The sequence below is a fragment of the Lentinula edodes genome (assembly GCF_021015755.1).
Source record: "Lentinula edodes strain Le(Bin) 0899 ss11 chromosome Unknown C8R40scaffold_19, whole genome shotgun sequence".
NCBI classification, from domain to species: Eukaryota; Fungi; Basidiomycota; class Agaricomycetes; order Agaricales; family Omphalotaceae; genus Lentinula; species Lentinula edodes.
Window position 1 is genome coordinate 287,910 of NW_025764325.1, and position 26,482 is coordinate 314,391.

Consider the following 26,482-nt stretch of genomic DNA (forward strand, 5'->3'; position numbering starts at 1 on the left):
AATATGTGAGTCTGAAAATACTGCCACAATGGTCTGAAAATTGTATCACAATCATTGCCAGAGTACACCATTGTTTCTTAATGCTCTAACTTTGTGAGAGGGGTGTAACATTAAGAATAATAGTGTACAGCAATCAAATAGTAGAATTCCAGTACACTAGACTTATCAGAGTAGCAAGCACCAAAATCATTACCTGTTGTTTCAACTACTGTCAATTCCAAATCAGATCAAAGTGGTTCCTTCCTTGAGGCTTGTAGACTAACATTCAAATTAGAAGGTGCTGCCATGTTATAGTAAAATCTACAACATGATACCTTCCCAGTCCTCATTAAGAGAGATTCACTGTGAATATGATGATTTGATTCAAGCTCCAACCCATCTACAATGGCAAAAGTATCCGAATTGTAATGCTTGAACAATTTTAGGTGATTATGGCATGAACCAATAGTTATCCTTGCAGCCAAAAATGGTGCTAGTGATGCCCATATAGGTAAATATTGAGCATTTAGCTTCATGCATATCAGCCATTGCCAATTCCCAGGTGGGAATTTTGGCACAAAATTCGGCTACTCAGCCCCGGCTCAGAACCCGGCTTGGGGCCTCTGAAAATTCTGAGCCGGGCCCTCAGCTTTCCACAGCCCTAGAGACGGCTCCGGCCCGGCCAGGCTCATAGGGCCCAAGGGCTCAGAGCCGGAGCCGGCACATCACTAGTCAAGGCTGGTGTCAATCAAGCTACTGCAAATACAGTTCTACATGTGTTACAGTTTATATTCACAATATTCCTGGAAATTCTTGCAGAAACACTAAATGCTACACTCAAAATTTCCCAGGATATCTGCTCTATATTTAATCAACTAGAGGGATGTGAACCAGAGATTATAAGGACTATTAGTTGTCCAACTTGCTATAAGCAATATGTTACAGCTCCTTTTCCAATTCAATGTGATTGGAAAGAATCTCCTTGATCAAGAGCATGCAAAACTGAGATTTGCTGAACCCTGTTGTCACATAACTATGGAAGTTTCAGTAGAAATCACAATACAAAATGAATATAACATATATGACTTTGCCATTCATAGGTGTTAATCTGCTCATGCTTCAGCTTTCCTCAACTCTGTCAAGTCCATGCCTCGGGCCTCCATTCCGCCGCTCGGTGTTCCGAAGATCCACCATCTATTGTAATCACACTCTTATTGTTCTTTCTCGCTACACATACCCTTTCGTTCTAGTCCCTCCTTATTGTCTTTTACTTTACCCTGCAGGTACTACACGTATAGCTCCTAGTAGTTAGTCTGGCGCTCCGCACCGCTGCGCCGTTCCGTAGATATAAATACTGCCTGTATGCTACTGTAGTTCCTCAGTTTAATTATCAACTTAGATCTCCCTTCCGACTTAGATTCCCTCCTTAACTCTGTGCTCCTCTAAGTCTTCAGGCTCATTGCCTTGAAGTACTCTCTACTCTACCTTAGGACTTAAACGTTCTTTGGTTCGCTCCTCGTCATTGTCATGCCTTGCCTGATTTTGCTTCCTTACCTATCATATTCCTCCTTACTACCTTCCTATATCTCCCTACTGTATACCCAGAGCTCCCCTTGTCTGCTTTTACCATTATGTAATATGCCACATGGCTGTCACATGTATAGTATATAGGCTGGGGACTCCCCTCGGAGCTCCCCAGCGTGTTATTGTCAAATCTTATCTGGAAACTCTTCCAACCTGGCTTGGTCCCTGTTAGTACAGTCTACTTGTACTTGCTAACAGGGCCTGACACGTCTCACCTGTCATACATTTCCTCTTTATCTGTTTCCCTCAACTCTGTTTCCTTCACCTCTGTTTCACTCAACTCTGTTTCTCTTCTCTGTCTCACCTCTCTGAACACCTCTCTCAACTTCCTGAGCCTCTCCTACGACTTACAGTCTACGTCGAGGCTCCACACCCCCAACCACCTCCTTCCTCACCAACTACACCTCCTTCCCCCACTCCAGGACCTTTGGCTAGGTCCACCCAAGCTCCGCAACCACCACTGGTCAGGCTCCCTACACCAGTAGCGGCACTTATCCCACCTCCCCTTGTACGGCCTAGGCAGCTGTCCTGCTTGCTTAGGCCCAGTCCAGATAGGACGAGAGCAGGCCTTTTGTGCCAGGCCTCACAGTCATCGGTGTTACCGCTGCTCTGACTTGGCTGCTACTCAGCTCCTCCCTTCTATACTCTTGATCTCCGGGGACTAACAGTGTAACGGCGGTGTTGTTAATAACTTCACTACTGTCCCACTTGACCTCCACACTTAGACACCTTGTGGCCTCTGGCACGGTTACACGGTGTACATGATCTTAACAATCTCATCCTTGACCTTCTTACCAATATGCCCAAAGACAAACTTTCAGTAGATCTGAATACAAGCTGTATTATCTCTTCCAACTGCCATATCCAGCATCTTGAAGGTAGAGATTGCAATCTGCTCATGTACAAGGTTGTACACAGAATCTGGATGTCCACCTACAATGTCTGGTGACCAGTGCTCTAACCCAAGTGCAGCAACAGCAGAGAAAATTCTTTCCAGAAAAGAATCTTCTATATGGCTTGCATTTTTGGCAATGATGCCACAACCAAGAAATGCACTCTGCTTAACTGCCTGCACAGCAGAAAGAACATGATTCAAAACAGCAGTCACACCTTGCACAAGTTGTTCAATATAATCCATTGAGGACTGACCTGCAGCTGGTGCAAATCACCGGTTGAAGGCTGCTATATCTGCAGGATTGACAGGCTGAGGAAGAACATTTTGGCTGAAGAGGTTCCACAAAACTTGAATATGTAACTGAAGTGGAGCCTTAATGGCAGTTCAAATGAACTGCCATGGTTTTTGTGTCCTGTGTGAGTAGAAGAATGTCTGTAGCATTGGTGATCAAAGTTTAGCAGAGGGATCAAACAAGTACAAATGGACACTGATTTGGCTGACATTAGCACATTGCCGGTGCTCACCATTTGGTCAGAATCCGTGCAGGTTTCAAACACCGCTCCCGGGAAGCTCCCGGGTGAACCGTGTCTTTCCCTAATGTCATTGACAATAAATATCGTTAGGTTAGGGTCATAATATTAGCCGGTCCGTTTGCCGATCTTCCACTGCCTGTATCTGGTACTCATCTGGTCCACAAACCATGCAACGCTGGTCAGTCCCTTCAGGATCAGAATACAATGGCTTCCAGCCACAATTTAACCTGGACTTTGGGAACCTGTACGCAAAGCTGCGCTCGGACTTCGGCCCTGCTGCTCTGTCGAAAGCCAGCGAACTGGCAGATATAGAGAAGGAAATTGAGGACTGTGATGCGGAACTCCTTTGGCTACAATCTCATATCACGTTCCTCCGTAATCATCGTCGACATCTGGGCGAGTACAAGCAATGTTTACATTCCTTAATGTCCCCAATTCGAAAACTTCCCAATGAACTTACCCTTCGCATCTTTGACTACACGTGTGGCATAAATGACCTCACATCGGGAAAACTCAAAGCCATGCCTGCATTGAATATCAGTTGTGTCTGTTCAAATTGGCGGAACCTTGCCAAAGCTTCCCCTCAGCTTTGGTCTCGTATACGCATTAATCTGACGATGATGCACATTGATAGGCAAGGATTCGACTTGCTTCATATGTATCTTGTTTCATCGCAGCAGTTCCCACTTAGTTTCGAAATCTTGGGCGAAAAGCTCGAAACACTCGAGCCACGTCAGGCAGCCTTATGTGCTATCGTTGGTGCATGCAGTGATCGATGGAAAGAGCTTACAGTGTCTCAACCAACTTTTTTCAAAGTTCTAACGGCTCAGAATCCTACCAACTTCCCTGTACTCGAGGAGCTCAGTATTTCAAGCTTTGCTTTCCGCTTACCAGGAAGCTTAGACCGCTTTCAGTATGCTCCAAAATTACATTCGTTGTCAATCTTGACCTTTCCTTTGGCCAAGCTCCCGAAATCACATTTCCCCTGGAATCAGCTTAATATTCTGACTATCTGCTCATACTCAGAAGAAGTGAAATTTCTTCTAGATGTGTCTTCTGATCTGACAGAATTGCACTTTTGCGAGTGGGCGGATGGATGGTTCAAACAAACTTCATCTCCGATACTTGCCTCCAGTGTTCAAACACTGTTGCTAACTGTCGCTGCACAAACACAGCCTGGATCCGAGAGCTTGGTGGACGTGATCTTTGCTTCCACGACATGCCCAGCTTTGACGTCGTTGTATATCGATCGCGCCGATGTCGAAGACATATATGAGCGACCTTGGCCGCAGGGAAATGTACTAGGCTTCTTGAATCGTTCATCGTGCAACTTGTCTACCCTTTCCATAAAGTCTGTTCCACTGTCAGACCTGGATCTGATCGATATCCTCGCTCGCCTTCCTTCACTCAGTCACCTCACTGTTGACGATACTGGTGTCAGCTACAATGCCAACGGACCTATCACCTCGCAACTAATACAGAGTCTCCACGCATTCCGCTACAATGGCAAGAGTCTTACTTCCTCGATTTTAGTTCCCCAACTGCAGAGCCTCTCTCTAGTGTGTAGTGCTTCCACTGGCATCAGTGATTCGGACATCATGGAAGTGGTGTCATCGCGGCTGTATACAGGTGGGTCAACATATGATTCAGCAATCGGAATGCCCTTTCTACGCTCAGTGTTGTTACATTTCCCTAATCGAGATGTTCCCGGAGAATTTTATTCTTCGATGAAGCATCTTGAGAAGGCCGGGCTGAGGGCAGTCGTGATCGCTCAAGGTCGGGTTCTCAGTTAACAGTTTTGAGGGTGGTATTGAGTCCCCGGATTTGTTGGACGTAGTTCATGACAAGCAACTAAACAACCCTTTCGAATATCTTATCTTTATCGTACCTTGTATTATCATGAATGCTCTTCTCCTGTGCGGTTGGAGAATAACGAGTCCAGAAGATACAACACCAGATAATGAAACATCACAGTACTACAAGCTACATACGAACTTTACATAGACGCTCCAATTTCGAACCAATCCGGTCCATGAATACGTCCCGAGTCTTGTATGGAATGCCCAAGCTGCGTGAACATGTCATCGACGAGATACGCATTGAGATATTCGTTGATGGTGTCCACAACACCAGTGCGGTCGGCATGCGAAAACCCCACCACTTTCAGAGCGTCGCGGAAACTACCAGAAATAAATAATCCGTCAGACATAAAAGACGACAAGAAACGGACAACCTCACCATTCGAGTGCTTGCAGGCTCTGAGCACGACTGATATCCACAATATTCTCCTCCTCCAATAAAAACCTAGCCCATTTCGTTAAGTCGCCATGTGGCATTAGCCGTACAATTGAGGGTATATCCCTCATCGTCTCGGATATCTCTATAGCCGTCCTCGACGCCAGTTTTCGCGCATGAAGCAAGTGCACTAACAGTCGACTGCTTTTCATTTCTGCAGCTACAGATATATCGCTTGAAAACCCAGAGCCGACTAGTGTTATCAGTTGTGTTATACATCGAGCGGTCTCTCAGTCGCTCGAAAAGAGTGATGACCAATGAACCCCAAGCAACGACAAAACCATGCGCACAGGCATGGAGATGATACGTCGTCTCCTGTGTGAATCGACTCTGAATGAGGTGGGATATTTGTTGTAGTGCCGCGCTTAGGAGAGAGTGGAAAACGTCCAGTGATGCGAAATGCTTGATCAGAAAGCATTCGTCGAGCGGCTGACTGCGTGCGTAGGCTGTTGCACGGAAAAGGATTTAGGGGAGAGGACGTGCTAAGGAAATCATTCACTCACGTCCACTGAGATTTTCAGCAGTTTCTCTAGCAAGACGAACAACGGTATGGGAAACTGTAATATCCAAAAAATATCAGAACTTACACTGCGAATTATTGAGTAACGACTAACATGTATGAACTGACGAGAAGACGTCTGAAGTAGTGCAATTTCTAGTCAAAAATGTGGAGACGAGCTGCTCCAATGGTTCTAATTTATGGGGGACGATCAACAGCTCGTCGTTGGTAGTACTGCGGATGGTATATAAATTAGAAGCGAAAGGGGGACATTGAGGAGACGCTCACAAGGGAACAGTTTTTCCTGTCATTAGTGCAAGAAGGGAATCAATCATCTTATCAGCAAGCGAATGTGTTGGACTCTGCGAACAAGTTTATGTTGTTAAACGCACCATATGTCCACGAAATTTGAGCATTTCGCCAGCATCCCTTGAAAGCTTTCCGTCCTCAGCAAGTGTGCGCATATGATGTACACAGGCAGCACTAAAGGCTGAAGAAGTTTTTCCAAACATCACTACGACCCGCCGTGTGAGGTAGAGAAACATGAATGCTAAAATCTGCGCACGAACCATAGCGCAAATATCCCAATATCCAGCAGGAGGCTGCATTCTCAATCGAAGTGTTGGTAGCAATACAGGCCTGATTTGCCAACCACAAGGATTCTGCCCACAACTGCCGAACAACTGGTTCTCTCCTAAACCCAAAATGACGCATATCGGGTACGACGGAGGACTTGAGAGGTGAGACGCTATCGAGAATTTGGGATTCCTCAGGACCAATTTCGATTGTCCCGAGAATGAAAGGATCCGTGGAACAAAGAGCAGAGCATGTTAACAAACAATGTGTAAGGACACGGTCTTGATATGACAGAGAATGCATGTCCCATGCATGGAGTCGTAACTTCATTTCTAGCTGCGACAACGGTATCATTGGATTTGTAGTTACTGGATGTGGATTATGAGGTGTGTTTCGGAGCGCTATTATGAGGGGAACAAAGTTAACCGATAAACCCCCGACGAAAAAACCCCAATACACACTTTGCATGAGCGCTTTAATCACCTCCACTGATAATTGTAAAGTTGGTGGGACTGGAGAGATCTCATCTAAAATATTGGAAAGGAACATAGCCGAGGCCCATTGCTGTACAACGATCACTGTAGATAGTTCCTCATCAGATTGTTTCGAGGTTGAAGCAGTTGCTTGATCGTTGCAGTTCTTTGAACTGGAAGTAGTGGCTTTTGCTGCGGAATGCACAAGATAATCGCAAGCTGGAGGTTTTTTGCGTTGTGAGGGGCGATTTGGAGACATTTCAAGACAAGCCCTTATAGTGACATCGGTTGGGAATTATGAGGGAAAGAGACAGGAAAAAGGAGTATTATAAAATAGTTAAACATGAAGAAGCAGCGCTGATCAACACATGACATCGTAATCCGGATTCCCAGCGCTCAGATCCCATTTTCAATTTGGCGTTCACTGCACAACGTCTGCTCTGGGTTTGCGTCTGTTCGCGTCACCTTTGGGTTGATAAAAATTTACAAAGGATACATTCGAAGTTTTATTCAGCACGACATTACTTATTTACATAGTGAATCCAAAAACTCATGATACGAGAATGCTGGAGGGGAAAACTTTTGAATACGCGTGCTGACATTCAATAAGGATTCAGATTGGTGAACGCAAGACTTACCGGAATACACAGTGTGATTATATAGAAATACAGTGTTCGACTTGGAAGTGGTAAGAATAGAGTGTAAACTATGATCGGTAATGCCAATAGTAATTGGGCGGTTTTTGTGACGGATGTTCAGGAAAGTATTCGGCTCGTGGGAATCCCTTGGAGCTCAATATCGCGGAGGATGCTGAAGGTGAGGGCTAAAAGGGCGGTTCACTTGATGGAAATGTCTAGAATTCATGCGAAATCGGGAAAATACCTTGGGTATCGTAGTACTTGTGAAACTCGGAACCTCGACCGCTATATTAGTCAATTCCTTCGTTTCCTTTAAAGTTGTAGATGACGATGAATAGGGCCGCGTTGAAGAAATGTTGTTTGTGGAACTACGACGATGCTGAGTTTTCTCAAGATCGAGAGCCATGTTCGAAGCAAGACGTCGCCGGCGGCGTTGAAAGATTGCAGCAGCGATTACAGAGAGGAAAATGACAACTAGAAGATTTTCGGTTCAAATATGAAGTTGTGCAGAACACATGAAGACTCACTTATGCCAATTATCACTCCAATCTCCCAAGAAATACCCAGATTGCTGCTGGAAATGTTGGTTGAAGGGGTTGATCAAGAATATTCAAATCAATCGCGTACTCGTTGTTAGTTGTAGACGTTCCTTGAGCATGACTTGAATCGGACATCGTAGAGGTGGAGTTTGGAGGAACAGCAAAATATCCGCAGTTATTATATGTTAGCCAACACAAGGCAGCCAAGACAGGCTGGGCCTTTTTCCAAGTGCCAAGAGTGTGTCTTGGCCTACATTTGATAAGTGTTATGTATGACATATAGTTTCCTCGGCATTGCTATTTGGACTAAGTATGTGGCTATTGAAGCCTTCTAGTCTTCTGCTTAACCATTGTGTTGAGCTGAAAAAACTAGGTAAGCACCTAATAATCGTCGACGTTCTTCCTTCCGGTGAACCATTAACCGCGAATCCCACTCTACGGCTTGGATTCCGTCAAACGCATACTTTATCGCTGGTCAAATTCGTCTGCAGACATACGGGATTTTCGCATTAAGATGAAATAAGAAAGCCTCCGGATGGTTGTGGTCGGTGTGGACAGTGGTGGAAAACAAGCGGCAAGATTCGGCAGTCCGTGCGTGGAAGAACTTTCACCCCGTGACCACTGACATAGCGCGACGCGTTGTCAATGTCAGCACCGCAAGCGGCAAGACTCAGTGGATTGTCATTGTGACTTGGTTCAACCAAATTGACCTTTAGATTGCCCAGTTCAGTGACTAGGCGAGAAATAATGGCTGCTATCTCCTCATTTGCTAGGCATGGGAAAAAGGTATGTCCCTGTGTCATTATGTATGCCCCTCCGTCATCCGCCTGGTCCACAATCTGGTCCACATGTTGTTCTTGGTATTGTTATGTTCAACGCCACAATTTCTCATTTCCCGGAGAGTCAGCATCATATTTCTCATACCCTCTGGAGCAGCGTGGAGCTCTCAGGCAAAGGAACTCAATGTTGGATGCACCTATCTTCCTAACCTACTTTTCGCCAATGAAATTGAACTTCAGAGCTTAATTTTACGGCTTTCCGCAATTCCCTGGTACAATTACCAATCTTTCATATATCCTCATCTTCCCTTCAGTCCAGGCCTAAAAGCTAACCTTTTCATCTCTAGATCGTAGCTATCGGCAGAAATTATGCCGAGCATATCAAGGAACTATCGAATACGACACCCAAAGAGCCGTTCTTCTTCCTCAAGGTATGTATCACTACTTTACTCAGTCTCTCCGTTTATTTTCCGGCCTTAGTTGCTCTGTCAGCTATTGTCCGTTGAATCTACGTCTGCTCATATCGTTATACTACTCGCTCCATGAGTCATTTCCAATTTCCGAACTATTCTTGATCTTTTCTGTACTTCCAGTCCAAATATTCCATTCTTCAACGTTTGTCGTAGCTCCGCTTAACTCTACTCGACCTTTCGGTTTAATCATGTAAACTTCATAACTTTTTGTCATCTCATTCCTTCACAATCCTACCAACAGTTGTATCTCGCCTGCTTACTCGGTGCCTATCCTGCCTGCCATCTTACCGAGGGTAAAATGGCTTTTGTTGGCATTCCTTGCTTTTCGTCTGTGCTTTTAACCTTGAATTGTTGGTGGCTAGGGTTTATGGCGCGTCTATTGGACCCTCGATTTCTCAATCTTGTACCATCCATCTGAATAGCTGTTCGACTGACAACCATTGGTCTCTAGCCCACAACCACTTATTTACCGTCCGGAGGCAAAGTTGAAATCCCAAACGGAATACTTTGCCATCACGAAGGTAAGTGCAGCTTATTCTATTCTGCTGCTGCCACAGATTCTTGCGAGCCCAAAACCCTTTATGTGATCATAGACTGATTATATATTTAGTGGAACTTGGACTTGTAATTGGCAAACGCGGTCGAGATATATCTCAAGCCAACGCAGACGCTCATATCGCTGGTTATGGTGAGTTCTCGTGATGCATAGCAAACGCCGATATGAACCATCTGTACGGCGGGGTAGCTTTAGCGGTTGATATGACGGCACGAAATCTCCAAGAGCAGGTGAAGAGTAAAGGACTACCGTGGAGTGCTGCGAAAGGTTTCGATACTTTCACGCCTATAGGGTAAGCGTTCTCGTCCGAGCTTGTCGTTGGCGCCTCTTTTTCACATCCCTCTTTCTTGATTTTCCATTCTTCCTGTTTTAAATGAGGGAGAAGCTTACAGATAGATAGATAGATAGATAGATACGCGGCTCCGTCTAAGACGGGGTCCCACTAGGGATACAGTGCCGTGCTCAACTATGTGACTGACTGTATTGTCTCACCAGATCATTTATCCCAAAGTCAGACGTCAAGGACCCTCATGATTTGAGACTCTGGCTAAAGGTAAATTGTATACCATTCTTGAAGACAATGTATCTGAATGTAAGAATCTGAAACAATCGGCTCTAGATTAACGGTGCTTTCAAACAGAACGGTACTACTTCAGACATGATATTCCGGATCCCAAGACTCATCGAGCATATTTCATCGATCATGACACTGGAGGAAGGGGATTTAGTTTTGACAGGAACTCCTGCGGGTGTGGGTCCGATCAGCGCTGGAGATGAGGTGGAGTGTGCACTTTCTGACGGTACAGGAAAGAATCTGGCGAAGCTTATTTTCGGCGTTGTGGATCGGGAAGGAGGGTACCAGTTTAAGGCCTAAAGTATGACAAGTATTTCGGATATAAGCGGATTTTAGCTATGTATGTTCCTATGAATAGTGCGCCCATGCAGATTAGCATGTGCCCCATGGCTGAGTTGGTTACAGCGTCCGACTGTTATATCAAACATTCCTGTATGAATGAATGAATTATCCATTCATATCCTCATCATCAGGAATAAGATAAAAGTCAATGTCACCCCAGGTGAGAGCCTCGTTGGAACCGCGATAACAAGCCGATTCAATGACAGAACCAGGACGAGCAGCAGAAGCAGCAGAGAAGAGAATGAGGAATGCCATTTGCAGGCGAGTTCGGTTAGAGCGAAAGATATTTGTGGCCGAATGAAGAGTCTCCATGATGATTTGAAGACATTGAGGTTCGATGTGCTTCAATGTCCTGATCTTGGTGGACAGTTTCACAGAAGCCTGCAGTTCCTCGGATAACAGATAGGAGCGCATTTGGTAGCGCATTTCCGAAGTTGGATGAACATTTGCGTAGCGAGGCCACAGTGCAAGGAAGGTGTACATATAGCCCCTCAGGGTTTCCAAACGGATGAACGTGGAGGCATCTCTACCGAGGAGGGCAGATGCTAAATAGCAGACAAAGTCCTTCACATATTCTGTAAAACATGAGTGAGATGACAGCATACAATCAGATGTAGACGGACCTAACGGAGGTAAGGGTGTTCCTATAACAATTTCTGAAGGCTGGGGAAGTTTTTTGGACCTGCCTTCTTCGAAACATTCTTGAGTGTACGCCGCAAAGTCTCTGTAATGACCTTTGATGTTTTCGTGATTATGGATAGTTGGACGTGTCAACTTCTTGTAGTGGTGAACATCGCGACTAGACTCGAAATGCTCTCTGAGAGCTGAATTGTTTTCGAGGCGCTCCCGTAGGACCTCTCGGTTGGAACGCTTTGCTTTGTAGGTGATACCGGAGGGCGCGGCCATGGTAGTAGAAGGAGAGAAGGAGGCGGAGAGAGAGTTGGAACGCGAACGGTGATTACTTCAGCAAATTCCCTGCTCGAGTGATGACATCACGGCGAAAAGGAATGACCAAAGGCAATGTCCAGTTATAGCCCAAGAACTTCTCTGAAAATGGAACCGGACGCGCCGCGCCATATTTCAGGCCGTACCCAGCTTTGAGGTGGGTAGTTCATTTTCGGAGCAAGTCTAGGGCTACAGCTTGAAATCGACTTTGGATCCTGAGCGCGCGTGACATTGGGAGCAGTGGTCAAGGGTTCTGCTCCCAGGCGAGTAGCGTCTTTGTATGACGAAACATCCAATTACTGTATACAGGAGCAAGCGCAGACAAATTTAGTGACGGGTGACGTTGAAGTAAGAAGATACGCACTGGTTAATTCTCGCGTGATAGGAAGGCATCTCCGGTTTCATCCATGGCTTCGGGTACAAGAGTCGATGGACGAGGGACTGCTAGTGGTAATTATTGGAGCGCGTCGGCGTGGGTGTAGAGGGAGGTTGCGGAGAGGAGGATGCTGAATTGTTGGGAGGTGGAAGAGGTGGAAAGGGGGTGGAGTGTGGAGAGGTGCGAGGAGGGGGTGGAGGTGGTGATGTAGAGTGGTTATTGGGACGGGAAAGGGGCTCGTGCTTCGGATTGAACGTAGGGATCCGCGGAGGTAGGTAGAGAAGATAACGCGAGAGGGGTTTTTGTTGTCATTGTCGTTGTCGTCCTCGTGTGTAGTTTGGTGGTACTTGTTTTCCCTGGGCCAATTTGTATCGAGTGACCGCGGTGAAGCAAAAAATTGGAACGTGTGAAAGCACGTGAGGGCCACATGTGGACGCTCAATTAGGAAAGGTAGGGAGTTTGGACAGGTTTGCCTTTTTGGGCTTCCACCGAAGAAAAGATTAATGCGGACACGGACCCTAGCAAAAAAGAAGGTCGAGAGTTCGAGCCTCTCTGGAGCAGTTAGTTTTTATTCTTGATCTATTCGCTTGTCATTGTGGTAGTACTTACTGTACATCCTGCAAATGATGTTTTGCTCCCAAGTTTTCCCGTACTTATCACCCCGCACGCATTCGTATCTGGAAAAGTCCTAGATTCTATTAAATCATTTTAAAGCGTAATGGGCATGCAGATAATCGTACTAAGAGTGTATGCGTGATGAGGCGTATGTGTAACGTATGAAGTTGAGGGTACGTGAAGGGGACATCAGAACGTGCAATGAAGGTCAGTGTAAGAGGCGGATTTAATATAGGGAAAAAAGGCGGACAAATCGGAAAATGGAGAAGAGTGAATTTTATAGGAAAGATTCAACGACGATTAGGAAATGATTCTAAGAGGTATATGTACTCCGAATCCAGCCAATGATCAACGATATTGAACGGAGTAGTAAATAGTATGCGTGTTACAGCGGATAGGCCCGGAAGGGTTCAAAGTGAAAATACAATATGTGGAGTACACGGCGAGGAATAAAAGGAAAATGGAACTGTAGCGGAACGGAAGAAAGGAAACGGAGATTAAACTCGGTGATCGCTCGAGATATGGAGCGGAAGCAAATAGACACAGAAAGGCTCAAGCGGTGGTCGGGCTTACAGACTGCTGCTCCGGGATTTATGATGCTTCGTGGTAGATCGCGAGTGAGACTTTGAGCGTCGCTCGCTATAGTGTCTGCTACTTCGTTCACGATCCCTGTCACGGTCGTGTTCATAGTAGCCGGCGTGATACGAGCTCTTGCTCTGGCTCCGTCTGCTACCGGTAGGACTGAGGGGACTTTGACCAGGGGAAGGACTGGAGCTGCGAAAACCGCTGAAGAGTTTACCAAACCAGCGTTTTGAAGGTGTTGGCGGTTGAGACTGGTATACCGGATACTGCGAGCGAAGTAGAATAGTATACAACATTATTTGATAGAACGGATCCGAAAACAAGGTACGCACCATGGCACGAGAAGCTCCCACTCTGGGATCGTAAATCATTTGCGGTGAATATCCATATCCTCCAATAGTGTTAGAACGCCTTGGAGGTTGAAAAGGGCGTTGTGGCGGAAGTGGAGGCGGTGGCGGTGGGGGAGGTACGGCAAACGTATGAGACCGCTGTGGGGGTGCATACTGCCTAGCAGGTACTGGAGTGGAGACTGGGTACGGATACACTGTCTGGGGATATTTGGTGTATTGTTGAGGCTGAGCATAGATTTGAGACGTCTGCTGGTATTGAACCTGCGACGACGACGAATGGTGAGCAGAAGAGCTGGAGGAACCTCTAGGAGGAGCTGTGTAAGATCTGTGAGGACTGTGTCGAGTAAAAGACGTATCCGAGCCTGGTAGCCTTGCAGAGCGCGGTGCAGGCGAACTGACGAAAGGATTCGCGAGCTCATATTTCTCTGTGTTGTGAACCCATTTTCCAATGCTTTGCAGCTTCGCCTTGTATCTTTCCTGTGCTTCTGGGGAGAAGTCGTATTCTGTCATAGTGGTAGGTGGGTGGGGAGTGAAGGAAAAGTATATGTGGCGCAGGAAAGAGTTTTAAAGGAAGATACAATAAACGGAAATCAGAGAGCCGTCGAAGCCTTCCTAAAGTAGTGGCATGGAAGGAAACCTTAGAAAAAAAAATAATAAATGCTTCCGACTGAATTATAGCACGTGTATACCTCAAAAGGTCACGGCTCCTCGGCCCGAGACATTCTTTCCTTCAGCCGCCACTGTAGTTGTTTGAGGGCCCTCAGGACTCAGTACTCAGTCCTCACCATGATGAGCTCATTTCGGGAGTTTCGTCTCAGGACGCTTCAAACGGGGTTTTGCTCTTCAGCCCACCTTAACTCCAGCATTCATTCTTGGGATTTTTTTTGAATGGTGGTATTTGTTCTTCACTTGTCCATTTGTGCTGTGGGTCCTGATATAATGACTGATGGACATGTTTTTGTATTTATTCGTAACAGTCTTCTTGTTTATCAGGTTAACCATCAACAATTGATTTATTTGAGGGGTCCCACTTTTGTCATGGACCCTCCGACGTTGTTCCTTCAAGTTGTGAGGGCAGGATATTGTTGCTAGAATCCGTCATTCACATTTGCTCCTCAGGCGCTTCCACTGCTGCGATCATGATTTCATTAATGAGATATTGTTACCACAGCTCGAAGGCCGCGATGGTGAGTAAAATTCTTCCCTTTAATCTCCCAGATATGGAACAATCTCTACACAAACAGCGTGCCTACGGTCCATTTTAAGGACACTTGTTGTTTATTGATCGTGAAATAGGATCATCATGGAGCATCATTCAGGTCAAATCAGTCGATAATGCCTTGTCTATCTATGAGAAGTGCACTAGCGCACCTAGATCGTATCCCTTTATCTGATCTCTTTCAGGTTCCTATTAGAGGCACCACTCAACGGGTGATGCCGCGTGAACTGACTACACACTTGACTCGCAGAACCGCTCGGTACGTCAAGGGTGCAGAATTTTAGTATATCGTTCCAAGGAAGCGCAAACATTAACGGATCTATCTATCTAGGGTGATCTGAGCCGGAGCCAGAGATTTCACATAGGTATAATGCGTTGCCATTGTAAAAGCAAGATTCAAGCTGGTGCTAATGTGTCTTATGATCACTATGACGAGAGAATCAGATAATACTGGTGATGAGAGGTACTACTATGTCTCGGAGGCTCACTACAATCCTAGCCGACTAGCTTAACTCAAGCATGGATGCAAAGGGCACCGGTCAAAGCTAACAAAGCAACTTGATTAGGATATGTCAGGGACATGTAACAACTGTAATTTTGGTAATAAACTTTTATACGGAGTCCTGGAAACATCGGGTATATTTTACAGAATAAAACAATTTCGAGGGTATACAGGGGTACGGGGCATGTATAGCAACTGTCGAGCCGGTATCAAAACGATGTCTGTCCGAAAATTTCGGTAAAGTCACCGCAGACACAAAATCCAGCGTAAACACAATTTGCCGCAACATCCAGACGCACTATTCTCGCGGGTGAATGGAAGAGTCAACGACGGGTCGCGAATTTAGAAGGAGAATTCATATAGATCATCCAAAAACCAACATTAAAAAGAGCTCACCCATTGACGGTACATTGATGTATATGATCCATGCTCCGTTTCGCAGGATTTCTGCTGAGAGAAAGTGGGTCGATATATCCACTCATTACACGCTGAGCTCTTGGTTCGGTCCTGATGAATACGGGAGTCTGTCGATCACGATACGAAAAACGGACGTCCGAGTGATGCCATAGATATGAGTAGTACGGTTCGCGATGAAGCTGGTTAAGATCGTCGACCACAGAGAGCTTATCACGATTGAAAAGCGTCGCAGATGACGCGTTTTCCAAGCCTGAGCGATAAGGATGCTGCAGACATCGTTCAGGATATGAACGTAAATGAGGGTATAGCGACGGATTCGGATCTAGTGAAGGCTGTGTTGAAGCTGGATTAAGAGGATGTCGTTTAGCGTGTACATAAAGAATCAATTATAAAGTGTAGAACACACGAGGCAGCGTAGGGAAGGCCAACGTATTACTTGAACTAGTTGAAGGTTTGAGCTCCTTTAACAAAAAATGCAGACTTGTGCCTGAGAGACTCGATGTAAGCAAGCGATATTTGCCATGAAGATTGAGTGGTGCACAAACTAGAATCTGTGTCAGGATGCAGATTGACTAAGTGCGTCTGAGAGGTCTCGGGAAGTTGCTCGTGGCCTCCGTGAGGCATGACGGTCTGAAAGTGACGAATACACAACCTGAGATCAGTGGAAGCTTAACTATTAATTTAAGCCTTCGGATATTCTTATCGATCGGAACAAGTAAATGCAACCAAGCATAAACCCGTAGTGAGGTACCTACTCGTTGCAAATTGGTTGTAAAGATCGGAACAAATGATCGTTACGCAGGTGACGCCAGGGTGTCTGATGCTGGTCTCTACTAGTCTCCAGACTCCGGGAAGCAACCCCCCAATCATAAATTCACCAATTGGGGGACCTCGCCATGTAGGTGCAATGTAGCATCACCGGTCTTGAGATTGGACAGAAGCTCCATGTCTGTGGAAAAGAACATCACAAAAGAGCTTTAACGTGCCAGTTGGGCAAGTCTTTCCAAAGTCTGTGCAGCGTTCAAATAAAGATACTTGTAACAGGGAATCATGCGTTCTACTCAACCTTCTCCTTTCCACCTTCTTTCCCGACACCCCACCTCCCCAATAACATATTACCTCTGATCACTCCTAGATCCCTCAACATCCCTAAACTTGCTTTCACGACGTTCAATTTGCTACCTCCAACCTCATGCCATTGCACATCTACCTCTCGCACGGGGATATTCTGTGCTTTAGCGAGTAATAGCAGTTCGACATCGAACATCCATGATGGGAGGTGCTGGTATGGAAACATTTTACGAGCGGCAGGTCGGGAGAATAGTTTGAACCCGCATTGGGTATCCCGGATGTGACCTACACCGACAATGAGGAGGAGAGTATGGAGGCAGCGCATTAGCATGTTACGAATAAAGGATCGCTGAATGCAAGTAATTGTGAGTTTTTCCCGAGAACGAGAAAAGAGACTGAGAAAGGACTGACTTTGACCACAGCCTCCGTCTTGACCATATGAGCACGACTGCCAACAACTACCCCTTCACCCGCGTCATCTCCGCCGGTAATTTCGTCCATGCCTTCCCATAGACGCTCAAGATCCTGGAAACGACTCGCGCCGTCAGCGTCAACCATCAAAAGTTGTTGGCCCCCACTATGCAGCATTCCATGTCTTACTGCAGCGCCTTTGCCTTGATTCAACTCCATGTTAACCACTTTGATGTCAAAATCTGGGTATTTGGACCGAGCGAGGGCTAGCGAAGCATCGCTGGTACCGTCAGTCGACCCGTCGTCAACAATCAGCACTTCGAATGTCCGTGGTCGTGATGAGGGTGAAGATAATTTCGCCTTGGAACTTTTGTTATTCTTTGAGTTGTGTTTTTTCCGCTGTTCATTTATACTTGTCAAGTGACTGATAGTTTGTTCCAACATGATAGGCAGACGTTCAGTCTCGTTGTATGCTGGAATGACCACGCTTAAGTCAACGGTAGCAGGGTCTTGTAACCGAGTGAGAGGAAGCGGTTTATCATAAGATTTATGCGAGCGATAATATGTTTCTGATTGACGGGTAACGATGGGTTTCGGGGACCAAATGAGCAACAGCATGTATATCTGGGGGGATAGTCAGAATTAACAACAATCAGAACAGATCATTAGGCGAAAACAATTTTCAGAAGCTCAAAGAGCTAAAGACCCAATTTTGTCGTCATTACCTCGACGCGAACATCATGAAAGATGGCCCGAAGCTCGAAGAACAAGGATGAAACAGCCAATTTTTCATCATTCGGAGGGAGCTCGAACAGTGTACTCACAAAGATGAGGCCACCAGCTGTCACTAATAGGACCCCCCACAGGAGCATGGCCATATCCACACTGCCCATCGCAATAAATGTACTGTAACGGTTACAGTAGAATGAGTATCTTGCGAAATCACGGCGATATCATGCGACCGGATACTTATGATGACTTGACACGGAAAAGGCGCGATTTGTCGAGTCCTGCTTCGAGAAAAGTTGAAGTGAAAGATAAAAGGTAAACGAAAGAGTTGTTATTCAAAGTTTGAGTTGAAGTCATTGTCAGCCACGTCGCAAACTTTCCGTGGGTGTGGGAACTTTGGACAAGGGCGCGTCTCGCTCAGGTCTCTCTACCATATACAGCGAATCAATGTCACTACGTGGAACGCCTCGGATCTCTGTATTTGTGGTGCTGAAGACACAGAATCGAGGTGTTCTCATGCTCACTTGTTCCCAGCAGGCAACCTATATCATGCTTATATCTTCGTGAACATATACGATTCCAGTCCATTTACTCGCTATTTTATGGAAAATTGACAAGTGGTGCATAAACTGGTTCAAACTAGTCTCCCTAACACTTGCTTGAAGTAGGTTGTGATCAAGGGGATAGCATGGTGTATGTATTGAAACTCCACAAAATATGTGGTATGTGAATAATTCAGATGATCTTAAGACACGCTGCTAACGATGATTTCTCCAGTTTCTTGTGGTTTTTATGCTGTCGGCCCAACGAATGACTCTTTAGGAGTAATTCCATCTCAGAGGGGCTACCTTCAGACTTTATCAGAATGGAATTCAAGCTCGCACATATACGTTCTTCCCGTCTTATAATTGAACGACGGTTTAACCAAGTCCACATTGTCATTGTCTACGGCCATACGCCGCTAGACCCGCGATCGTCGATAACGAGATAGAGGTGTAGCGAGGCGTCCATGCAATGCATACGATAGGTGTATAGGAGAACGCATAGGGACTTTGCCTGCTGGGTCCGTCCTCTCTTATAGATCGTTCTGCAGTTTTCGAAATCAGATGCTATCAGATGACGATAGAATCATTGGCAATAGCAAGCCTGGCAGGCTGTTACGGTAGTGGCAACGCGGGAGCTGTCAAGCTTATAAGGCTGAATACCCGCTGCGTACTCAAGTACATACTAGTTGAACCGGCTATAATAAGATCCCATGGATTTTGTGGTTTGAAAATCTGGCCTTGTCTCACTATTAATACCCCACCTCAAGTTTATCTTCCATTCCCCTTCGCCTTTGTGATCCTTTATTCGAATATTCATGTCCGAGCCTTTGACCACTGCAGAGATCCAAATCCAAGTGTCAGTACGACTAGGAGTGGTCGAGATTGTGCTTTTGCGATTGTCTTTCAGCGACTCATGTCACTATGCGTTGTAGGAACTGGAATCACTACATGGAGCTCATAGAATTCGGTGAGTAATGAAGTTCCACCCCATGATCGGACTCGGCTTCTGCTTATGTCGTTTCTAGTGATTTTGGCGTACGACTACCTCCTCACCTTCGACCTTGAAATAGAACGTTTCTGGAAACGCGATACCAAAAGACTAGCTGCAATCCTTTTCTTCGTCAATCGATACTTGACTCTGCTGGGCAACATACCATTTGTGTTGTTATTCTTCCGACCTGGACTGATCTTGCGCTATCGCGATGTGCGTATGGATAATCCTTTTTTCCTGTTCACAAGTCGTTAATCGATGATCGTTCACGTTTGGGTCGTTTTACACAGGGGTAAGCATTCGTACTACGAGGCTGGATCACCTTGATACTGGATTTGCCATGAATTCAATTCAGTTGACAGACGCGAAGCGCTCGACCTTTATGCACAGATATTGATATACGTTGTTCAAATCAACATTAGTAGTAAGTACAATCGTTCTCTTGAAAACTCCATACGGCCTTCAAAATCTCCCGCCTGACATCGATCATCATCCCAAGTACTCTTTCTGCTCAGGATGCATGCTATATACGGCGGTAGCAAGCGAATAGCAGGGTTTCTCGGTGTTGTGTTGATGGGTATGATGGTGAATAATGTGGTTGGTAGCACAAGCCGATTCTTTTTTTTTTGTTCAAGAGTAGCTGATATCAAGGTCGTACCGTCCACAGGTACAGTTGTATCTCGCAGATAGGACTGGACCAGCTGCAGTAGATCTCCCATCGGCGTCAGCGCAAGTGGGCACTATTCCGAGTTTTTCAGATACACAGTGAGTGTCTCGACTATATAACTATGAAGTCTAATCAAGGGCGGGCATTGACGTAGAGGACTTCGTTCGTAACTGTTTGCGTTCTGTATCCCCTTGTCACCGGCTCATCGCTCATTCGTCTTCTCCGTAGATTTGGCCTATCTGTGGATTGGAATATTTGTATTTGATCTATGCGTCTTTTCGTTGACACTTTGGAAGACCTATTGTATTTATAAAGACGGTTACATATCGAGAGGGATAGGAACTGTTGTCATGCGAGATGGTGAGTCGTTGAACCCTTTTGTTCAACAACGTATCTGGATATCTTTTCTCTCTCACTCTCAAAGGATTAATGTATTTTGGAATAATCACTCTTGCTACTTTGGCAAATATATTGGCTTTTGCAGTACGCTGGTTTTCCTTTCTTTTGCCTCTCATTGATGACGTGTTTTCTTTTTCCCAGCTCGGAACGGTGCGTTGTAGGTTGTAGCTGGAACCTGATTGTCTCATTTGAAGATATCCTGCTTGCAGGAATTCACCAAGGGCTTGCTCCCGATTTTTTCCAACATGTAAGCCCCTTCCGTTTCTTCATCGGAGATCATCTAGATTTCTATATGTAACATATATCATCGCAGAATTTCCAGTGTCATGATGTCGCGCTTGATGCTTAATTTACGAGAAGACCGTTTAAACGAAACGCAGATGTCGGGGCTCATCTTCGCTAATAATGAATTTGGTACTACAAATATGGCGCCTCAAACCTCCCGCTACGAATATGAACCATCGCGCCGACAAAGAATTCGGACTAATTCTGGCGTATAACTTGGTATTGCCATGGACGTGTATTATACATTCTCAATTATTGCAGGGTATCTGTTTTCAGTGCCAACCTTCTGCGTCTATGTTCTCGTAGTCAGCTAAAATTGCTGTGGGGCTCTTTCAAGCTTCAATACTGTCGCTATGTAGTTTTGCTGATTTTGTGTCACCATCGTCATCAGCATGACTGTTATCAGGTTATAAGACATTTGGTATGAAAATCTCATCTTACTCTTTGCTTTTTGTCCTGGATGTTGCTCAATGTACTCACAAGCTTCTAATGAGGAACAATGTCTGGCAAATAATGTTTTTGTTTCTAGGAAAAGCTGCAACATCTCTGTTCGGATCCAACACCAAGGATGCAGTAAGTGCTGTCTGACATGGCGACGTCTCAGATTCCGAAATGCCCGAGCGAGTCTAGCATCGTACATGACATGTTTGCAAAAATCGAACCACATCCCAAACAGGCCACGCTACGAATTCCTATAAAAACCCTCGACATTTTCGACTTTTTATCAAACTAATCCTCCAGACTATCATGAAGACAGCTTTCCTTACGACAATTGTTGCTCTCGCCTGCACTGTTTCTGCTTTCGTTACTCCTCAAGTCCGCGATGGATCAAGCTCTTCTTCGACAATCGACGACACGACCATTCTTAACTACGCCCTCATTCTCGAGTATCTCGAATCCGCCTTTTACACCGGTGCCCTGAGCAACTTTTCTCAGGACGATTTCACTAACGACGGCTTGCCTGAATGGGCGAGAGGCCGTTTCGAGCAAATCGCTGCTCACGAACAGGCACACGTCGAACTGTTGAGTAACGCACTCGGCAGTAACGCCACCCAGGCGTGCACGTACAGCTTGTAAGTTATATAGCTGTATTTAATCGCAGTATAGTTACTTACGATTGCGCATATAGCCCATATACTTCGCCGTCTTCGTTCGCTGCTCTCTCCCAATTGCTCGAAGGCGTTGGTGTTTCTGCTTACGCTGGCGCTGCCCAGTATATCACCAACAAGGAATATCTCACTGCTGCCGCTGTCATTCTGTCGACCGAAGCACGTCACGCTGCCTGGATTGCTGGCCCAGTCAACAAAGAAAATCCTTGGTCGGGTTCTCTCGACACGCCCCTCGGGCTCAGCGTCGTCTACACTCTCGCAGCGCAATTCATCACTGGCTGTCCGTCTTCCAACCCTTCACTGCCGGTTAAAGCGTTCCCAGCCCTCACTTTCGACAACGCCTCGCCCGGTCAAGCCACGAACGTGACCGCGGATGGCGTTGACGCTGAAGGGCAGTATGTCGCGTTCTTTAGCGGGCTTGCGATTTCGTTTGTCCAAGTTCAGAACGGCCAAGTGGTCGTACCCAACAACTCGTTGGCGTATGCTGTATTGTCGAGCAGCAACACCACGGCGGATGATTCTACGATTACTGCAGGTGTTGCAGTGCTGAGTTTCCCATTCAACTCGAATGGCACTTCTTCCTCGTCTACGGGAGACTCGAGTATGAATGTAGTCGACTAATGGTCGTTCCGTGTGCTCCTTTTGTCATCGGACAAGTCACGATTCTTATGAATGTTCTCGTTTCAAGAGCTAGTCCATCGGCATGTAAATAGTTGTTTGCTTCGTGTAGATACATTGTACGGATAGATAGTATGTCAATAAATCACAATCCTCCGCATTGATTGAACAAAAGGCCAAGTTTGGCATTGGTTATTCGAGCTAGAATTATATAAGCCGTACTATGGTCGCTTTTGGTCGTCAATCGATATTGTATCCAATTTCCTACTTCATAAATTTCGGAGGTTTTCTAATCCAAGCATCATTCCCTCAAGCAGAAGAGCTTTATCGTATTCATCGTTGATTTCGATTCGGCACCTCATCATGTACATGACTATGGAATTCGCGTAGCACCCAAAAAAGCTCAAACACAACCGCGAGTCTTTCAAGATTCTCAACCGCCGCATGCATCCAAAAACTACGGATAGCTACAAATAAGCCACCGAATAAGCATTCCTGGTTAGCCTCCTTCAGCTCAACCCTATGTATATGTACAATAGGTAGAACCCAAAGTGGATCAAGCTGAATCAAACAGACAGACGTATTCTGGAGCTGGGATGTCTGTTTGAACGGAGAAAGACTTTGGGGCTGCTGCCGAGCAGCTCGGCGGGTGCGGGTGCGGGTGCGTGTGTGAAAGCAGGTGCAGGTGCAGGTGCAACTGTTGTAGGAGCAGGAGTTGCAGCTCGACCAGTCCAAACGAACCGGCCAATATTATGACCCTAACCTAAAGATATTTATGACGTAATTTACGCTTCGGAAACCGAGGACCTAAAATAGGGTTAGCTCCACTTCTCTTTTGAACTCCACCACCGCTCTGCCGTGTGAATCATCGACGTAGTTTCCAGTTTACTTTTGAAAAAAGTGGCCTTGTTTATGCTCTGGACAACCTTGAACTTTGAATATTCTTGAAGACCAACAAGAAAACGACGTAGACGAAGAAATACTACTGCATCAAAAGCAAGGTACGGTATTTAATTACTCCACTTGAACAGAATAATTATCGATACTCGTATTTGGGGCCCGCTCCAGAGCAACTCTCTAGTCTCCACAAGAAAACTAGTCACCGCTCCACATTTACTAGTATTGATGGGTGGAGACCACAAGTGCCCCGTTTGTTCTGCAACTTTCACTCGGCCCCAGCATGTTGTGAGGCATATGCGATCTCGTGAGTACAATCCTGTCCTGCCACCTTATCGAACCTTTCGTTCATTCCATATAAGACACTGGCGACCGACCATACAAATGCCAGCATTGTGGGGACCAATTTTCTCGCTCTGACCTTCTATCTAGGCACATTAACAAGTGCCATGTTGGTGAAAAGGTAGCAGGAGGAGTGGTGTCCAATGATACACACGGACGGAGGAAGGGGCTCAGTGCCAATGCCACACGTGCCACGACAAGTAAACAGGCTTGTGATCAATGTGTGCAGAGCAGTTTACCGTGCGACGGATGTAATCCATGTTGTGAGCACATTTATTTTTGTCACCATTTTGTCTTTTTTTTACCCATGTACCATGTCGCTCAGCGAAATGTGTACAACGCAAGATCCGGTGCACATTTGTCAAGTTCCATCGTCAAACAGCCCCCATTGGCCCAGGTCATAACCAATCTCGCTCCGGTAACCCTTCTGGCTCAACTTCCCATCATCCATCGCCGCATCAGCAACAACCTCCGACATTCAATCCTGCTGTTGGCAACGCGTACGGACCTGTGTACGGTAGCTATGATTCCTCTGTCGGTAACTTGGGTTATCCGGCTCATCATGCAACAGAGGACGATCCGTTCGTCTTACAACCAGCACCTGAATCCTCATATGCAACTAATTATCGTGCACAACAATCAGAACTGCACCGTCGCGCTTCCTTGCCTTCTTTCTCTGCCTCAGCCCAGCCGTGGATTAGTGGATGGCATGAGAATACTGCAAATGGGGAAGGTGGTCCAATTCCGTTCAATGTCGATGCCGGGCATCACTTTGCATTCGAAGTTGGCGGTGATTATAGAGTAAGTTAGTTTATCCTTTCTTTTTCGGTTTCTCAGCATTATGCAGGATCAACCATTCACTTTGCGCCACCCCCACAATCAACATCCGCACCAAACACCGTACTCATATCATCCTCAACCTCATCCCCAGCATCCACATCCTCATCCACATACATCATCAACCACTTCACTGAATTCATTTTCTTCCTCTTCTTCTTCTTCTCATGATTCCCGTCCTGGTACTGCGAGCGACATCAGTTCTCTAGCGGAAGATCCACCGTCTAGACCAGGTACCTCGAGTTCTTTTGCGGAGTCGGTATCAGGAAGTCGACCCGGAACAAGTTCTAGTAGTTCAGTGAACGAACAGTCTAATAACAGCGAACATTCTGGTAATGCAGGTTTTTCGAACGCTTTCGGGTTACTGTCTTTGGACGACCCTGCAGTCATAGCCGGTTTGGCAAACGATGGCGCGCCGTTTTTCAGCCATCTCAATCACCTTGGAGTTGATTCACATCTTAACAATCCCACTGGCTCGACGGGTTTACCACTCGATGCTGTGGCCAATATAGGTACCGGTATGACCTTAAGAAACGATCCAGATGCGACTCCGATGCCAATCGGCGAGGCTCAAGCAATGGGTCTCGTCGGGCCCGGTGTAGACCCAAACCCTGCTTCGGTAGTAGCATCGTCGACGTCTTCCCAAAATCTTCAACATTTCCCCCGAGCTAGACCAAGTACTGGCAACGGACGGAATTCGAATTGGGGCGACACTGGGGAGCTTGGTACTCCTGGAAGAGACATTGAGACTCGTGAGCTTCGGGAATTCTGGAAAGCGTATATGAGGACGCCCCTTAGTGGACCTGGAGGCGGCACTGTAGGAGGAATGCTAGGTGGAAACATCCCAGGTCATCACGATATGCACATGCTCTCACCAGGCGGAACCTCGAGTGGAATGAATCCCGGTGCCCCCCTAGGTCATCCAACAACTGGTGCTCCCAGTCCCTACCGGCGTCAACGTGTTTCCTCATTACCGTCAGTCAAGACACCGACAGCGATTTTTGATGAGGAAAGGTACGCTGCGGGATTCTTCGGCTTCAATGGCCCATACGGCGCCAAATATCCTCAACAGCCGGATTCACACCTTTTGCATTCGCATCGGGTTCAACCCAGCCATGCCAATCATCAACAGGCTCACAATGTACATTACGGTGCTCAGCCGGGAGGGCCAACAATGCACGGCAATGCAGAAGACCTCCGCTCTTACGAAGCTGCTGTATTGGCCAGAAAGGCACCAGTAAATTTAAGTATGGAAGGCCTCGGTGGAAAGATGCGGAGAAAGGCGGGTGGCGTTATTGCCAAAGACAATAATTCTCGCATGACACCAGCCTCTGCCAGTGCTAGTCCCAACTTGTCCTCCGCCAGTCACTCTCAAGGTTCCAGCTCTTCTCCGTCGTCGTCATCATCCGCTGATTCATCGCCAGCGATCCCGCAAGCTCTGTCTCACGAGAGCGCTCTTCATGTCGAGGGAGGTGAGAGCGCATCTCGACGACCGTCGTTTAAACGTGGCGCTTCCCAGGTATTGGAGAAGGGTGGCAGTGGCAAACTCGCTAGACGCACTTCCTCGAGCAGATATGATTCTCTAGATCACGAGTATGATTATGGTGAGCATGCCCTCCTCTCTCCCTTGGACAATGGTGGCGTCGATTTCTGCAACTCCTCGTCCACGTCCGTCTTCGGAGTCGAAGCTGACGAACTCTTCTGGGTAGGAGGACTTCAAGCTTCTGCAAGTTCTTGAGTTCCCTAATGTTCGTCCTAGAGATTACATTATGTCGAAATGACTTCATGACTTTTTTCTTTCCCATTCACCTGAGAGCATTAAGACTCTTAAATATGTATT

General features: G+C 46.3%; 11 protein-coding genes across 11 annotated transcripts; 5 read left to right on the forward strand and 6 right to left on the reverse strand.

The window, feature by feature from the left end:
- Positions 1-3,158: 3,158 nt before the first annotated feature.
- Positions 3,159-4,784, forward strand: C8R40DRAFT_1069792 (uncharacterized protein; the record flags this gene model as incomplete). The annotated part of the gene is made up of 2 exons (XM_046226156.1): positions 3,159-4,620; positions 4,669-4,784. 2 exons carry the CDS (start codon positions 3,159-3,161, stop codon positions 4,782-4,784), a joined length of 1,578 nt encoding a protein of 525 aa, XP_046085967.1.
- Positions 4,785-4,868: 84 nt separating this feature from the next.
- On the reverse strand, positions 4,869-7,093 carry C8R40DRAFT_1190760 (uncharacterized protein; the record flags this gene model as incomplete). Its single annotated transcript, XM_046233045.1, has 9 exons — positions 4,869-5,171; positions 5,230-5,446; positions 5,577-5,732; positions 5,790-5,843; positions 5,901-6,019; positions 6,074-6,147; positions 6,178-6,299; positions 6,355-6,729; positions 6,823-7,093. 9 exons carry the CDS (start codon positions 7,091-7,093, stop codon positions 4,988-4,990), a joined length of 1,572 nt encoding a protein of 523 aa, XP_046085968.1. The 3' UTR covers positions 4,869-4,987.
- A 155-nt stretch (positions 7,094-7,248) lies between these two features.
- On the reverse strand, positions 7,249-8,588 carry C8R40DRAFT_1105979 (uncharacterized protein). Its single transcript, XM_046228149.1, has 5 exons — positions 8,100-8,588; positions 8,000-8,046; positions 7,717-7,946; positions 7,473-7,657; positions 7,249-7,413 (listed from the first exon to the last, which is right to left on the reverse strand). Exons 1-4 carry the CDS (start codon positions 8,288-8,290, stop codon positions 7,541-7,543), a joined length of 585 nt encoding a protein of 194 aa, XP_046085969.1. The 5' UTR covers positions 8,291-8,588; the 3' UTR covers positions 7,249-7,413; positions 7,473-7,540.
- A 170-nt stretch (positions 8,589-8,758) lies between these two features.
- Positions 8,759-10,693, forward strand: C8R40DRAFT_1160932 (uncharacterized protein; the record flags this gene model as incomplete). Its single annotated transcript, XM_046230072.1, has 7 exons — positions 8,759-8,797; positions 9,138-9,221; positions 9,715-9,784; positions 9,874-9,951; positions 10,009-10,111; positions 10,315-10,372; positions 10,439-10,693. The coding sequence occupies 7 exons, from the start codon at positions 8,759-8,761 to the stop codon at positions 10,691-10,693; spliced, it is 687 nt and encodes a 228-aa protein (XP_046085970.1).
- A 147-nt stretch (positions 10,694-10,840) lies between these two features.
- On the reverse strand, positions 10,841-11,641 carry C8R40DRAFT_1170993 (uncharacterized protein; the record flags this gene model as incomplete). The annotated part of the gene is made up of 2 exons (XM_046231625.1): positions 10,841-11,310; positions 11,359-11,641. 2 exons carry the CDS (start codon positions 11,639-11,641, stop codon positions 10,841-10,843), a joined length of 753 nt encoding a protein of 250 aa, XP_046085971.1.
- A 1,599-nt stretch (positions 11,642-13,240) lies between these two features.
- Positions 13,241-14,113, reverse strand: C8R40DRAFT_1170994 (uncharacterized protein; the record flags this gene model as incomplete). The annotated part of the gene is made up of 2 exons (XM_046231626.1): positions 13,241-13,519; positions 13,586-14,113. The coding sequence occupies 2 exons, from the start codon at positions 14,111-14,113 to the stop codon at positions 13,241-13,243; spliced, it is 807 nt and encodes a 268-aa protein (XP_046085972.1).
- Positions 14,114-15,716: 1,603 nt separating this feature from the next.
- Positions 15,717-16,365, reverse strand: C8R40DRAFT_1170995 (uncharacterized protein; the record flags this gene model as incomplete). Its single annotated transcript, XM_046231627.1, has 3 exons — positions 15,717-16,084; positions 16,148-16,228; positions 16,287-16,365. 3 exons carry the CDS (start codon positions 16,363-16,365, stop codon positions 15,717-15,719), a joined length of 528 nt encoding a protein of 175 aa, XP_046085973.1.
- Positions 16,366-16,798: 433 nt separating this feature from the next.
- On the reverse strand, positions 16,799-18,095 carry C8R40DRAFT_1069797 (nucleotide-diphospho-sugar transferase; the record flags this gene model as incomplete). Its single annotated transcript, XM_046226157.1, has 3 exons — positions 16,799-17,161; positions 17,224-17,847; positions 17,949-18,095. The coding sequence occupies 3 exons, from the start codon at positions 18,093-18,095 to the stop codon at positions 16,799-16,801; spliced, it is 1,134 nt and encodes a 377-aa protein (XP_046085974.1).
- A 1,115-nt stretch (positions 18,096-19,210) lies between these two features.
- C8R40DRAFT_1265418 (uncharacterized protein) lies at positions 19,211-21,190 on the forward strand. Its single transcript, XM_046233912.1, has 13 exons — positions 19,211-19,353; positions 19,430-19,464; positions 19,523-19,701; positions 19,737-19,780; positions 19,851-19,912; positions 19,988-20,085; positions 20,156-20,253; positions 20,310-20,317; positions 20,384-20,515; positions 20,580-20,638; positions 20,696-20,704; positions 20,764-20,801; positions 20,868-21,190. Exons 1-13 carry the CDS (start codon positions 19,313-19,315, stop codon positions 21,052-21,054), a joined length of 990 nt encoding a protein of 329 aa, XP_046085975.1. The 5' UTR covers positions 19,211-19,312; the 3' UTR covers positions 21,055-21,190.
- A 396-nt stretch (positions 21,191-21,586) lies between these two features.
- On the forward strand, positions 21,587-22,569 carry C8R40DRAFT_1170997 (ferritin-like domain-containing protein; the record flags this gene model as incomplete). Its single annotated transcript, XM_046231628.1, has 2 exons — positions 21,587-21,912; positions 21,969-22,569. 2 exons carry the CDS (start codon positions 21,587-21,589, stop codon positions 22,567-22,569), a joined length of 927 nt encoding a protein of 308 aa, XP_046085976.1.
- A 1,065-nt stretch (positions 22,570-23,634) lies between these two features.
- On the forward strand, positions 23,635-26,380 carry C8R40DRAFT_1265420 (uncharacterized protein; the record flags this gene model as incomplete). The annotated part of the gene is made up of 5 exons (XM_046233913.1): positions 23,635-23,770; positions 23,826-24,068; positions 24,131-24,606; positions 24,643-24,705; positions 24,737-26,380. The coding sequence occupies exons 1-5, from the start codon at positions 23,692-23,694 to the stop codon at positions 26,378-26,380; spliced, it is 2,505 nt and encodes an 834-aa protein (XP_046085977.1). The 5' UTR covers positions 23,635-23,691.
- Positions 26,381-26,482: the final 102 nt, after the last annotated feature.

Excerpts from the sequence above, each read along its gene's own strand:
- C8R40DRAFT_1265418 (XM_046233912.1), top strand. The coding sequence starts at position 19,313 with ATGTCCGAGCCTTTGACCACTGCAGAGATCCAAATCCAAGT. Across the intron at positions 19,354-19,429 it reads GCAGAGATCCAAATCCAAGT|GAACTGGAATCACTACATGG; the intron begins GTCAGTACGACT and ends TATGCGTTGTAG. Across the intron at positions 19,702-19,736 it reads TGATCTTGCGCTATCGCGAT|TCGTTAATCGATGATCGTTC; the intron begins GTGCGTATGGAT and ends CCTGTTCACAAG.
- C8R40DRAFT_1105979 (XM_046228149.1), bottom strand. The coding sequence starts at position 8,290 with ATGTCATACATAACACTTATCAAATGTAGGCCAAGACACACTCTTGGC. Across the intron at positions 8,047-8,099 it reads ACGTCTACAACTAACAACGA|CAGCAATCTGGGTATTTCTT; the intron begins GTACGCGATTGA and ends CAACATTTCCAG. Across the intron at positions 7,658-7,716 it reads CAAGTACTACGATACCCAAG|CCCTCACCTTCAGCATCCTC; the intron begins GTATTTTCCCGA and ends CCGCCCTTTTAG.